At 37.8% G+C, this 13,261-nt stretch overlaps 1 protein-coding gene and 1 long non-coding RNA gene across 5 annotated transcripts in view; both read right to left on the reverse strand.

The window, feature by feature from the left end:
- COPZ2 (COPI coat complex subunit zeta 2) overlaps positions 1 to 2,169 on the reverse strand; it is a 36,956-nt gene extending 34,787 nt beyond the window's left edge. Inside the window, exon 1 of one of the 4 annotated variants that reach the window (XR_005555479.1) lies at positions 1,691 to 2,169. Coding sequence is in view for 2 of the 4 variants with exons in the window: in XM_039333085.1 (XP_039189019.1) it covers positions 1,691 to 1,834 (144 nt within the window). In the remaining 2 variants the exon portion in view is untranslated. The remainder of the gene's footprint in view (positions 1 to 1,690) is intronic. The other 3 variants (XR_005555478.1, XM_039333085.1, XM_039333084.1) reach the window with 3 other exon arrangements.
- Positions 2,170 to 3,681: 1,512 nt separating this feature from the next.
- Positions 3,682 to 7,821, reverse strand: LOC120303493. The gene is made up of 2 exons (XR_005555480.1): positions 5,018 to 7,821; positions 3,682 to 4,331 (listed from the first exon to the last, which is right to left on the reverse strand). It is a non-coding gene; the product is annotated as an uncharacterized LOC120303493 (long non-coding RNA).
- Positions 7,822 to 13,261: the final 5,440 nt, after the last annotated feature.

Genomic DNA, 13,261 nt, shown 5'->3' on the forward strand with positions numbered 1-13,261 from the left:
TCTCTGAACATGGTTGTTTTCTTGCAGACATTTCATTTCCCACATCACCAATGCTGGTAGGAAGTGGAATTTGCTCTCAGTTTATACTCTAGTGCAGAGGTCCCCAACCTTTTGAGCACCAGGGACCGGTTCCATGGAGAGAGTTTTTTCTGCGGACTGGAGGGGATATGGTTTCATGTACTGCCTGCATCCTGCGGATGGGGCTTTGCTTGTTTGCACAGCCTGATTTCAGACATGCCACGGACAGGTGCTGGTCCATGGACCGGGGGTTGGGGACCCCTGCTCTAGTGGCTTGTCCTGTCAGTGTTTGTGGAGGTGGTCTTGGTGGTGAGGTTTTTTTTGGGGGGGGAGGTTGGTTTGTTTGGTAGTTCCTTAATTGGAGTATTGTTCACTTCTTAATTGTTGGTCTGGTGTCAGTCTTGCTATTAATCTATGCTCTTCTGGGTATTGATTGCTGATAATGAGCTATTGGCTTTTTGCTACTTTTTTGACTTGTTGATTCTTTCTTTGGCATAGTATGTAGGTGTTGTTTATGTCTATGTGTTTATTGAAGATTCCATGAGTTCTCTAGCATTTTTTATTTGGTTGGTTTAAGATGATCGTGATTTCCCAGTTAAAATTATGGTTAAGTCTGTCCATATGTTGTGAGAATAATGGGTTTTCATCATGTCTTGTGCTAGTTGGTTTCATGGATGCATTCTCCTAGTCTTCTGCCTATTTGCTCTATGTAGTAGCTGTTGCAATCATTACACTGAATGTTGTAGATGACTTTTATTTTTTTCTTCTGGGGCTGTGGTGTCTTTGGCTTACTTAGGATGCTTTAGAGGGCTTTAGTTGATTCGTGTGGTACAATGATGTCATGTAATCTGTTGGTGGTTTCTGAGATGTTTTTGATGTGTAGAAGTGTTATTCTTCTTACGCTTGGGTTGGTTGTGGTACCTTTGGTTGAGTGGTAGAAAGTGAGTTCCCTGGTGTTCAACAAGCTTTTCTGAAACATTTCTTTTGCATTATTTCAACTAGTATTTCTACATGTCTATAGTTAACATACTGAATTCTAATCATATAACCTATCATTTTCTTTAATTTCTGTACTAATGTTTTGGATTCTACTACATTTCTAGTCAAAACAATACCATAATAGAAAGCTGCCACTAGGCTGGGAGAAAGGTTTCCTGTCCTATATAAGTTATTGTTGTTAAGTTGTTTAAGTATATGCAAATATGTAACAAAATTTACATTACAAGGATTCTATCTTGACAACATAATAAGCAAATAAACAGCATATTAAGCAAATAAACATCAAATCAGAATTTGTCCAAGATAGTTAACAGTGCAGATATGTATGAATTCTTTCAATATTCATTTCTCCCTTTGGGTCCCTGTCACTTCACAATTCTGTGCACCTTTACCCTGGATAATGCTTTAAGTCGGATTGGTGTTTTCCTCAGCTACCCCTCCCTCCACTGTAGTCCGAAGGGTTATCAGGCCACTATTAAGACCACTTCATTCTGTTTCTGTCCCCCTTAGGAAGATTTTTTTTCCTCCAGTATCCCAGCACTCTTTTTTTTCTGCCTGGCCAAACGCGTGCCAAAAGTTTAGAGACCTAAGTTCTTACGTAGGCATTTGTTGTGATGCCTCCCCATCCCCCGTGGCGCCCGTCTCCCTTGCAGCTGCTTCCCCACCCGCGTACCAATATCAGACCAGAGGGGATTTCCATGGCTCCAGTCGGCACTCCGCCGGCGCGGTCCGCACCTCCACCTCCTCCTCCTCCGGATCCCCTAGCAGCGTTGCTGAGGTGGTCGTGCTGACGTGGCCGGGCCTCTGCTTTTCTCATCTCGGGTCGCTCTACGCCAGAGCTCAGTTCAGACAAACTGAACTGCTCCGCCCCATTCGGGCATTGGGCTGCAACGCTCCCCCCGCCTTCCCGGCCCCTAAGTATATAATGAAGACCACTCCTAAAATGTCCATGCGGGGAAGAGGCGGCGTAAGAGAGAAGCGGGAAGCGGGGAAAGCGAAGTTCTGGAAAAAGGGCAGCCTAGGATTTGATAGAAACATGGAAAAACATAGCAAAAAAGACTCAGTGGCCTATCGAATCTGCCCTTCGAGATTTTTGTTTTTGTTTTCAATTTTTTATTTATTAATTTTAAATATTATTTTTATTATTTCATTTTTATTTTTTCCCCCGATAGTGGACATTTGTTTATCCCAAACATGTTTAAACTAAGTTACTGATGACTGACCCACTAGTTCCATTGAAAGTTATTTCCAAGTTTCCACTGTGAAGTAATACTTTCTAACATTATTGTTGAACTTCCCTCTTGCCAGCTTGAGGAAATAGAATAGAACAGAATAACAGAATTGGAAGGGAGCTTGGAGGTCTTCTAGTCCAACCCCCTGCTCAGGCAGGAAACCCTATACCATTTCAGACAAATGGTTGTCCAATCTCTTCTTAAAAACTTCTGTTGGATCACTCATAATTTCTGGAGGCAGGCTGTTCCACTGGTTAATTGTTCGAAATATCAGGAAGTTTCTCCTTAGTTCTAGGTTGCTTCTGTCCTTGATTAGTTTCCATCCATTGCTTCTTGTCCTGCCCTCAGGTGCTTTGGAGAATAGCTTGACTCCCTCTTCTTTGTGGCAACCCATGAGATATTGGAACACTGCTATCATGTCACTCCTAGTCCTTCTTTTCTAGACATACCCAAACTAAACATACACAATTCCAGCAATCATTCTTTATGTTTTAGCTTCCACTCCCCTAATCTTTGTTGCTCCTCTCTGCATTCTTTCTAGAGTCTCAACACCTTTTTTTCATTGTGATGACCAAAAGTGGATGCAGTATTCCAAGTGTGGCCTTACCAAGACATTGTAAAGTGGTATTAACACTTCACATGATCTTCTGTTAATGCAGTCTAGCACTGTGTTGGCTTTTTTGGCAGCTGCAGCACACTGCTGGTTCATATTTAAGTGATTGTCCACTAGGACTCCGTGATCCCTCTCACAGTTACTACTGAGCAAGGTACTACCTATACCAGGGCTAGGCAACTTTGACTCTTTTATGGCTTGTGGACTTCAACTCCCAGAATTCCTGAGCCAGCCATGCTGAAGGGAAGGGAGGTTTCCAAGCTGAGCTATGCTGGCTCAGGAATTCTGGAGTTGAAGTCCATGAGTCATAAAAGAGCCAAGGTTGCCTAAGTGATGTCTCCAGAAATGGAGAAAATATTCTAAATGAGGTCTGAAAAAGTCCTATACAGCGGAATTAGGACATCATTTTTCCTGCTGGTGATCCTCTAGTGATGCATTCCTGAATTTTGTTTGCCTTCACAACTGGTCACCCAGTTTACTCATTTTGCAGTCATCTGCTACGAGACTTCCTTCCTTCCTTCCTTCCTTCCTTTTTCTCTTTCTTTCTTTTCTTTCTTTCCCAAGATCTTGAAAATGGGAAAATGTTTCTCAACTCATGAGCTTTGCCATTATTCAAAATACTTTGTGTAGAAACCCAATGTCTCACATATAGGCAGTGTGGAAGGATTGGACAGCCATCTAATGATTCCTGGATTATCAGTTCATTTCTATTTTTCTATTTTCTCCTCCCACTTTGATATTTGTAGTTTTTAAGCTTGTTAGCATTATTAGGAGTAAATTTAAACCCAGCACAACTCAACTAGCAAATCTTTGGAAACATTTTGAAAGCAAACAACTGGCCTTTAATATTTATTTCCATAACTTAATAAAATGCATCAGTTATTAGTTTCACACTGCAGATGGCTAGAAATTGAATAAAATGGATATGTTTCAGACCATGGTATAAATTTATGGCAGAAGATAGATTTTATCAGATTTTACAACTGAGCTAAAATTCTAAATTTGAACAGCCATGAGACTACATAGCTCTTTTCATCATCCCATCTTCTTAATTTTATATTGTCCACAGCAAAATTCTCCTGATGAGATTTGGGATGCCCAAATTTAGATATTCATTCACAAATTTTTCCCATTCTGAAACATATGGTTATAAAAATTATATCTAGTTTATGTTTGATTAATATTATAGCAGAAAGGAATTATAATACTTTTAAGATGGATTTGTCTCTCCATCTGGGATACTTGTCCACTTTATTCAAAAATACTATAGAAAAAACTGAGTAAATCATAAATGTTCTAACATAACCCATTTTAAGATGTCCTATAGATTACAGCGTAAAAGGTTGAAATTCCCTCTAAAGGTAACATCTTTAAATCAGACTTGACTCTGGTGGCATACATGTGGTTTTCATAGCAACATGAGTTTGTTGCTGACTTCTTCTGAGGTGGCTTTGTCTTTTCAGTCCAGTCTATAATCATAAGCATAATCATAAGTCAATCAAAATTCATAGGTGTTATCACCTAACTGGCTAAAAGTTATCAGATAATAGTAAATTCTTAATAGCAATAAAATATTGAAGTATTTCCAAGCCTGATGGCGTTCTTAATGTGGAGCCCCTAGTTATGGAAGGGATAAATGTACCTCTTCCAATGGCAAATGGATTTTATAATGGTGTCTAATGGTGCCATTAATGTTGGGATAATTGGAACAGATCTAGTCTCCACAGATCAGAGTCTGAAATTCGCTTCTTAATATATTTAGAAAACAGAGGTGCTATGTTGTTACGTGGTACGACATAAGTGGGTTGGAAAAGAAAGAAGGAACTGGGGTGAAATTGAGGAGAAAGGAAGAATGCAGGGAGGAACTAGGGATGGGAAGAAAGGTTGGAGCACATTATATTTAAGGGAGGCATTTAATTTAGTATCACCTCGTCCTTAGCAGCCCTGCTTCTATCTGATACAGAAAAGGCCTACAACCAGTGGTGGGATTCAAATAATTTAACAACTGATTCTCTGCAGGGTGGGTAGGTGGGAGGTACTGCCACGAGACAGATGGGGGAAGAGAGAGCTGCCCCCATGCACCCCGCAACCACTTACCAGGCCAAAGGGCCCCTGCAGCCAGGCCTACCATGCCCAGACACCTGTCACGCCTCACCTGTTCGGTAGTGACTTCTCCCACTTTCTCCTTCTTCCTCCTCCTTTGAACAGCTGTTCACTCCGGTTGCTTCTTTTTCAGTCTTGAAATTTGTCCAAAGCCTGTGCAGAGGGTTTTTGGAAACGAAGCCCCGCAGCGATCCGGTGGGGTGGGAACCATTCCCTTCACTTTTGGACCAACTCGAAATGGACTGGCAGCAGCAGCCTGAGGACTCCAATCTGACTTTGCAGCAAGCAAGGGGATTGGAAGCACATGAATGCACGCTAGTCTGGCATCTCAAAAAAACGGGGTTTCCCCCCCCCCATGCTGGATTTTCACTGACATACTGTTTAATTTTCTTTAAAGGTAACTTGATGCAGAATGGGGAAACTTTAAAGAAAGTTAAACAGTATCCAGTCATTATCTCTCAGGAAACAAACCTCTTTATGAAGGAAGAAAAGTGAGAAAATCTGGATCACATAGAAAGCAGATTATTCTGAAGAAATAAATTGAGCTAATTTTACAGAGTCCCTCTTCCTCTGTTACAGTTGCATACTTGACTAACGAATATGGGCATTCCACTAGAAACTATACTCAATTGTTTAATCTCCACTATGACATAATTCACAATCCATGCTTCAACAGAAACATCTTCATCTAATACTTTCTAAGTGTTTGGGATTTCAGCTTCCCATAATGCCAAATCCTGAACAGCATTTTATAAAACTGAAGATTAACATATCTGGATGGTAGCAGTTGGAGAAGGCTACCCAAAATTCTTGGTTATACAGCCAAGTATAATACATGTCCTTTATGCTTTATGAAGCTTACTCAGTAAAATGATTGTTGTTATTATCCAATCACTAAGTCATATCTGACTCTTTGTGACCCCCTGGACCTTAGCCTTCTTGTCCTGCACTGTCTCCCAGTTTCCCAAATTCATGTTCATTGCATCAATGACACTACCTAACCACGTCATCCTCTGCCATTCCTTTCTTCTTTTGCTTTCAACCTTTCTCAAAATCAGTTTTTTCCAATGAGTGCTCTCTTCTCATTAAGCGGCCAAAGTATTAGTATTTCAGCTTCAGTTTTTTGTCCTTCCAAAAAACACAAAAGACAAACATGACACAATCTACTGTAAGAATAGAAAAGCCAATGTGTATATTTAACTGGGTTTGTGAGCACAGCCAAATAATAACAGATATATTTAATTGCATTAATTTATTTGGGTGGCCATGTCTAAGGAATGCTGGATTATAATTTTATACATTTTTGAATTTTGTTCAGCTTCAGGTAAAACTGTGTTCTAGTTTATCCATGAAATGTGCATCTTTAGTACTGTTCCAAACGTACAGCACCTTTCTTATTGTTTGAGACAATATCTAATCAATGTATTAATGATGACTAGTTCATCTGAAAAGGGTCCAGATGCTTTGCTACTAATTGCTTCCATGGAAGGGAATACTAAGCACCTATGAGAAATGTTGAGGATAAACAGGCTACTGGAAAAGTTTCAGATAGTGCATAAGGAGAGCAGTTAATTAACTTGGATTTTTCAACAAAGTCATGAGGAAATTAAGAAAAGAAGAGCTTTGAAAGGACTATAGTTAATGGAAAGGCTTGTACATCTAGACAGCTCTCTCCATTTCAGCATTGTAGCCTGGCCTGAATTTGCAATAGCATTTAGGACTGCCACTTTGTACATTTAAAAAAAATATTGGGTTAGATCTATATACCCATTATATATTCCACCGGTACAATGATTATCTCATTCTTGAACATAATGCACATTCTTCCTACTGATGTTATTTTTCCTTCAAAAATTTATTTTTAATCACTTTTATGATGGATATGTTTAGCTATTGAGACCTTTGTCTCTGGCAAGTACAACACATTCCAAATTGCATTAATACTTTCACTCTTATTTCTGGAATATTCCTGTGAATACATGGAGATTGTATATTATATTGTAAATTAGTTTATTACTCCATAAACTGGACTATATCATGAATATAGCTGCATGATTACAATATGACATAGACTAGAATATGGAAGGGCAATCTGGAAGGAAGCTTTGATAGCCAAAGGGATAGGCTAATGATGCAAAATGGTTAGGGTGGACTTTGATGGCAATTCTTAGCTTTATAATTACGTTAATGTTGTTATTAGTCTTAGATTACAAGCTCCAGAGGTAGAGCTGAAAAAGCCCTTCCTGAAACCTTGGAGATTTGCGATGAGTCACTATTGGTAATGAAATGGATGAAATAGACTAAGAATCTTCTAATTTTTAAAATGGATATTTCAGATATAATTAAAATTTTAATTGTCCTTCAACTGTTTCTTTTAGAAAATGGCCTGGAAATAGCAGCACAAGCTTATAGCATTTGGTGCCACTGAAACTTTTATGAAGTGCCATGAATAAACTTTCCTTGAGCTTTTCAGCACATGAAATAAAAGTGCCCTAGAGTGATAATGAATTGGGTACTGTCAGATTAGGATTAAGAGGATTAACAGACAAACAAATCTCATTTATATATGTTTTCCAAAAATGATAGAAACATGAATGGGGAACATGGGCAGACAAAATTCCTTTTGGAATATGTTAATAAGCAAGAGAAGGACATGCCATTAGGGATCTTTCTTTCACTTACCAAAGCATTTTGGCTTGGTTTTTCTAGTATTTCAAAGGTACGCTTTCAATAGTGCATATGCTAATATTTGCAAAATATAAATTTAATCAAGATTTAGCCCATTGGTTCTCAACCTTTTTAATGCCGCGACCCCCCAACCGGTCGTAAGTCGAGGACTACTCAACCGGTTGTAAGTCGAGGACTACACAACTGGTGCAGCACCGTTTGCAGAATGGGACTTTTGGCGGGCTCAGCAGGGCAGAGACAGCCTGGACAATTCCTATTGGCTTTTGAAGGCCAATAGAATTAGACTCTATTCAAGAGAGTCTATTCTATTGGCTTTCAAAAGCCAATAGAATAAAAGGGAGTAGCACAGCTAAGGAAAAGGGGGGGAAAAATGGCAGACTGCGTTGTTTGGCGACCCCCGTGAAATGGTCGTTCGACCCCAAATGGGGTCCCGACCCACAGGTTGAGAACCACTGATTTAGCCACGTGCTATATATTTTTATCTATATTTTAGTACAGAAATAATTTAGATCAGTTCCGTTCTTTACCAAACCACTGCCAAGACCGATTGAATGAAAGGTTTTTGTTTTTTGTTTTTGATTTCATTCTGATCTTAATTAAAGATATTATTATCTGAAGAATATCTAGGTGAAACTAGATCTCACAAATGTTTTCTGAATTAACCAGAACTGTGTAATATGAATCTGATTTGTGTTAGTTCAGGATATCATTTGTACAGCAGGCTACATATAGAGAAGTCCTACCAGTAAAAAAAACTTCATTTAAAACATCACATTTAATTAACTCAAATATTTGTCCAGTTTTAAAATATGTACCTCTAATAGGCATCTATAAAGTATTTTTCACTGTCCTAAACTGCCAAAGAATTAAAATTAAAAGCACGGCCTCCCATAGGCTGCTGAATTCTGATCTACAAAGGAACAGATACAATGTACATTGACACTTGGCCGAGTGTCACCTCACTCACATCTCCTTGTTTTTAAAAAGGAAAGCTAATTCTAATAACACTTTACCTAGATTTTTTTCATATCTGGATGACATGGGGAGAGTGTACAAATTCTTATCACCTCCAATGTCATAAGTTACTGCCAATGCCACTTCTTTTCTGCCTGCCAAAAAGCTTTCTTGAAGGTCAGGTAGTTCTTGTAAGTAAAACTGGAATATAGTGGAAGAGATGCAGAAAATATTTGGTTTTGATGTCCTTGGTGCTCTCTGAGCTTCATTGTTTGCTTGCAGATAGTTCACTGTCTGACTGGGTAATATCATTAATGCTAGCGAGTGCATATTTGTTTCTTGAACCTTCTTAAAATAAGGATCCAGGCCATAGACAATTCTTCCCCCCTTTTCTTCTCCTAGCAGCAAGCACATTCACATTTCATTCCATATTTTCTAAAAAGTACTTGAAATGTACTTTGGCAATAGCACAATATTATATTCTCTATCACCACAAGAAATCCAAAGGGCAGCACAATCAAGCAAATTATTTCTTTGAGCAATGCAACTCATGTGTGGACATTTTTCTTGTCAATTAGTAAACACTGGATTATTCCAAGAAGTTAACTGATAGAGCAGTAGCTATATCAATATTTTATGATTGGTTGGTATTATTGGGTTGGAGTCTTTGCTTAAGAGTTGCAGAAAACAGTGCATCATATTAATGGGAAACCTGCAGGAGGCAGAGTCTTTGCTAGCATGGAGCTATTACCATCATATTTAAAATGTAAAGGCAAGACAAGTAATAATTAAAAGGAGCAGGAATATAAAAGCCATACTTTTGGGGTAGCATTGCAAGGGAATGTCAATACACTAAGGTATCTATATGTTAGCCTAACTTATTATAACTCTGATCTCCAAAAAAGTGCAGTATGAGATACTTACAAAAATTGACTATTCTCAGGTTCACAAAGTGAAGCATTCCTAGGACATAAGGATATAGGACCCTGATAGAGAAGGACATGTAGCATATGTAGCATCTTGCTCGTTCTAAGTTGCCACGTGATTGGGAGGGGGTGCAGAGGATTTCTGCTAGTCTAAACAACTCTGTGTCCCATGGGAGCCAAGGTCATTCTATTGGTTATGCTAGGGGGTTGGGCAGGATATCAGAAAGCTCACTGAACTATTTTATTGAGGAGCGTAACTGATTGCATAGCACTGGGGTGGGAAATTTGACTTTGTAATAATGTAACTCTTTGGAGGGAATTTTAAACTTGGTTTCACTTTTGACCATGCTGATACTTTCTATCTAATAAATATGTTCTTTGAGCAAACCTCTAGCCTCAGAATTCTGATATATTTGGCTTTATCTATTGGAACCATGACATCATCTTTTGTGCACCCCCATACTTGGCTTTAATGTGATGCCCACATTTCCTTTTTGATTTTCCAGAGGCAAACCATTCTTCACAATATGCTGGAGGGGGGTTTCTTTCATTTTTGTTGATAGATGCAATTTTGGCCTCTGCCTGCATTTTGGGGACTTCATAGCACCCCAGATTCTGCTATTAAAAATAAGTGTAAAAATGCCAGTTTTTACCAACATTTCTCACTTCTTTTCTCTTAATACAGCTCTCTTAATACAGCAAAATTACAGCATAAATATCACAAGAGTTTTAATATATTTATTTTGCTTTTAAAAACCTCCAACCCTCAAAAAAGCAAAAACTATTCCTTTTGAAGGCAGAAAATATTTTCTTGCTTATAACCAGTAGCTGAAAAACTTGTCTGACTCATTTAGGGTTTCGCCAAAAACCTGTTTAGAGAAAGTAAAATTGCAAAGAGGGTGTGAAAGAGACATGAAGTCATTTGCTGTACTCTTTTAAGTCACCAAACAAGCATTTCAGATGCCTCATTTCTAAAGAAAAAGATCCTTTACCACTTTAACCCAATTAATAGCTTTGTCAAGCCGTTTACGCCTATGTTTATGTGGGCACTGCCTTACCCAACACACCTGTTCAGGCAGTTGGCTCTTTCTCTCTTCAAACACAGCATTAAATTACAGTATTAAATAGTTCTCATGATGCAATGGGTTTCAAAATGAATACCACAAACACATATTTGATACAAGATATGTCAAGGTTGATTATTCTATCACTTGTCAACTGGGGCTACTTTTTTGAGATAATTTGTAATAAATTAACTATTCTTTAATGTCTCTGGCTGTTCTTTCAAAAAAAAATTTTTTGTTCTTGTTTGTTTTCAAAATTTGAAAATATTGAGGACTTCTGGACTGATATTTCTGAAGTATTTCTAGTTTTCTAGTTTTGAGCTTTTTAGTAAAGTACTGCTAATCCTTCAGACAAAATAAACTAGCACAGTGGTGGCGAACCTATGGCACGGGTGCCAGAGGCGGCACTCAGAGCCCTCTCTGTGGGCACGTGCGCCGTCACCCCAGTGCTAGGCATTTAGCTGGGTTTTATAAAATCTTTTCACTTTAGGCCTTCACTGCCGTGTGAAAAAAAAAAGGTTCAATCAGTCAATTTCAACTTCTCATGGGAAAAGATCTTGCAAAGTTGGAATTGATTGATTGAACTTTTTAGTCCCACCCAATCGAGTGTTACTATTGCAGCCACACCCAGCCAATGGGCCACATCCACCCGCCACCCGACGATGCATAAGTGGGTTTTGGATTGCAGTTTGGGCACTTGGTCTCTAAAAGGTTTGCCATCACTGAACTAGCATATTTATAGAATCATGCATAGTTATTATGATAGGCAGATAACAGTTCCTTCTAACTTACATAAAGTAAATACTGAAAAACAAATTCTCGATTTCTGTCACAATTTGATTTCTGACAAGATTTAAATTGATTTATCTTTTTTCATGGACTACTTTAACAAAATGATTTATAACAGTTATATGATTTATAACTGTTTAGTACAAAGAGAAAAATAACATACTACCTGCTGGCAGGAAAAGAAACAGAAAGTTTCATTATTATTATTTTTGATGAGAGAAAATGGGAAATGTATAATGTCCTTGTAGAGTTCAACTGCCAAATGAGCACATGCAAATAAGTTCCTCAGGTATTTCAAGGATGCTTCAGCTTCAGTTAAATTTCCATCTCTTACCTCACTATGTGATTTTCTAAATGAAAAACTGTAAAATTAGTCCTTAAATTGGCAAGGTCAAGTTGTTTATAGATTGCTTAGATTCTGTGTCTACAATTTTTAAATTACATTAAATTTAGGTGCTTACCTAATATACATGATTTACAGAGTGATTAGGGTTAATATATGTCTATTTATTACATTTTGGTTTTTTTCTTTTTTTCTATACTGTATTGGTTGCTGACTTTAATAAAGTATATCTATCTAATCCAGTGTTTCCCAAACTTGACAATTTTAAGGCATGAGGACTTCAACTCCCAGAACGCTGGCTGTGGAATTCTGGGAGTTGAAGTCCTCATGCCTTAAAATTGTCAAGTTTGGGAAACACTGATCTAATCCAAAGAGTGACGGCAAGGTTGATTTGTTTGAAGCTATAAACAAACAAGACAGACAGATACACAACATCCAACTAACAATCAGTCTGTAAGGATTAGGTAATAAACAATCAAATAGTAATATCAAGATTTGGAGTCAGACAGTCTCCAACAATGCCCTTGACCGATACAATATTTTTTTCAGAGAGGAAAGTACATTTTAAATTTATCCAATAATTCCAAATTTGGGACAAGCTGTCAAAGGCACCTAACAGTGGGGCGTGTCAATAGAGAGTTCAAAGAACTGGTACATGTCTTATAATGATATGAGAAATGAAAAATAGTAATTATGATTTCGCCATTACTTTATCTTAAAGAACAGATATTAGCTAATGTTTGGTGGCCTAATATGTTAATTCAGAGATTATAGGTGTTCCCAGATTAAAATTGTGCAACTTCCTTGTCTCATTCTCACAATTTTAGGAGTGAAGAGTTGTGCAGGGATAGACATTTATTTTGCACCTTGTTTATAAAGTTAAATGTTAACTTGTGTATAGGTAGCATGAAATAAGCTTGAAATACTTTTGAATTCTATCCTGGCTTCTGACTTCTTGCATCTGACAAATAAATTCCCAAATTCTTAAAGCTACATTAGCAAAACTCATACTTCTACCATACTGAAAATGTGAAATTTAATGGAAGCAGCTGCTCAAGCTTGCTGTGCTACCATCATCACATTCTGATTGTACAGAACATGCATTACTTGGAACAAAAAATGATTTTACATGTTCGATTTTCAACCTTATCATATTCAATATGCCCGAGTATACCTTGGATGAATTTCAAGTTTTAAGAGTAAAAGAAGGTGAATTGTTACACAAATAAATAAGATGTCATTAAACCTGAATTATCTGCAGCAACTTCAAAATTATACATAATATAATCTATAATGTAAAATTACGTTGTAGGTCTGATTTCAACACCAGCAAAGAAGCATTAATCAAAACTTCCAAAATAATACCGAATGTTTAAAATCCATACATAAACAGGAACTTCTGAAGACGTCACTTGGTTGTCAATGGCAGCACTCTCAATATGGCGCCATTTCGCAAGGGTAATAGACCCGTCATTAGGCGGTTATATGATTACGTAATCGGGTGGGGAATGGTAAAGAAATTAACTGCAGCT

This window comes from Crotalus tigris, unplaced genomic scaffold, assembly GCF_016545835.1.
Source record: "Crotalus tigris isolate CLP2741 ecotype Arizona unplaced genomic scaffold, ASM1654583v1 scf7180000024472.5447098, whole genome shotgun sequence".
NCBI lineage: Eukaryota > Metazoa > Chordata > Lepidosauria > Squamata > Viperidae > Crotalus > Crotalus tigris.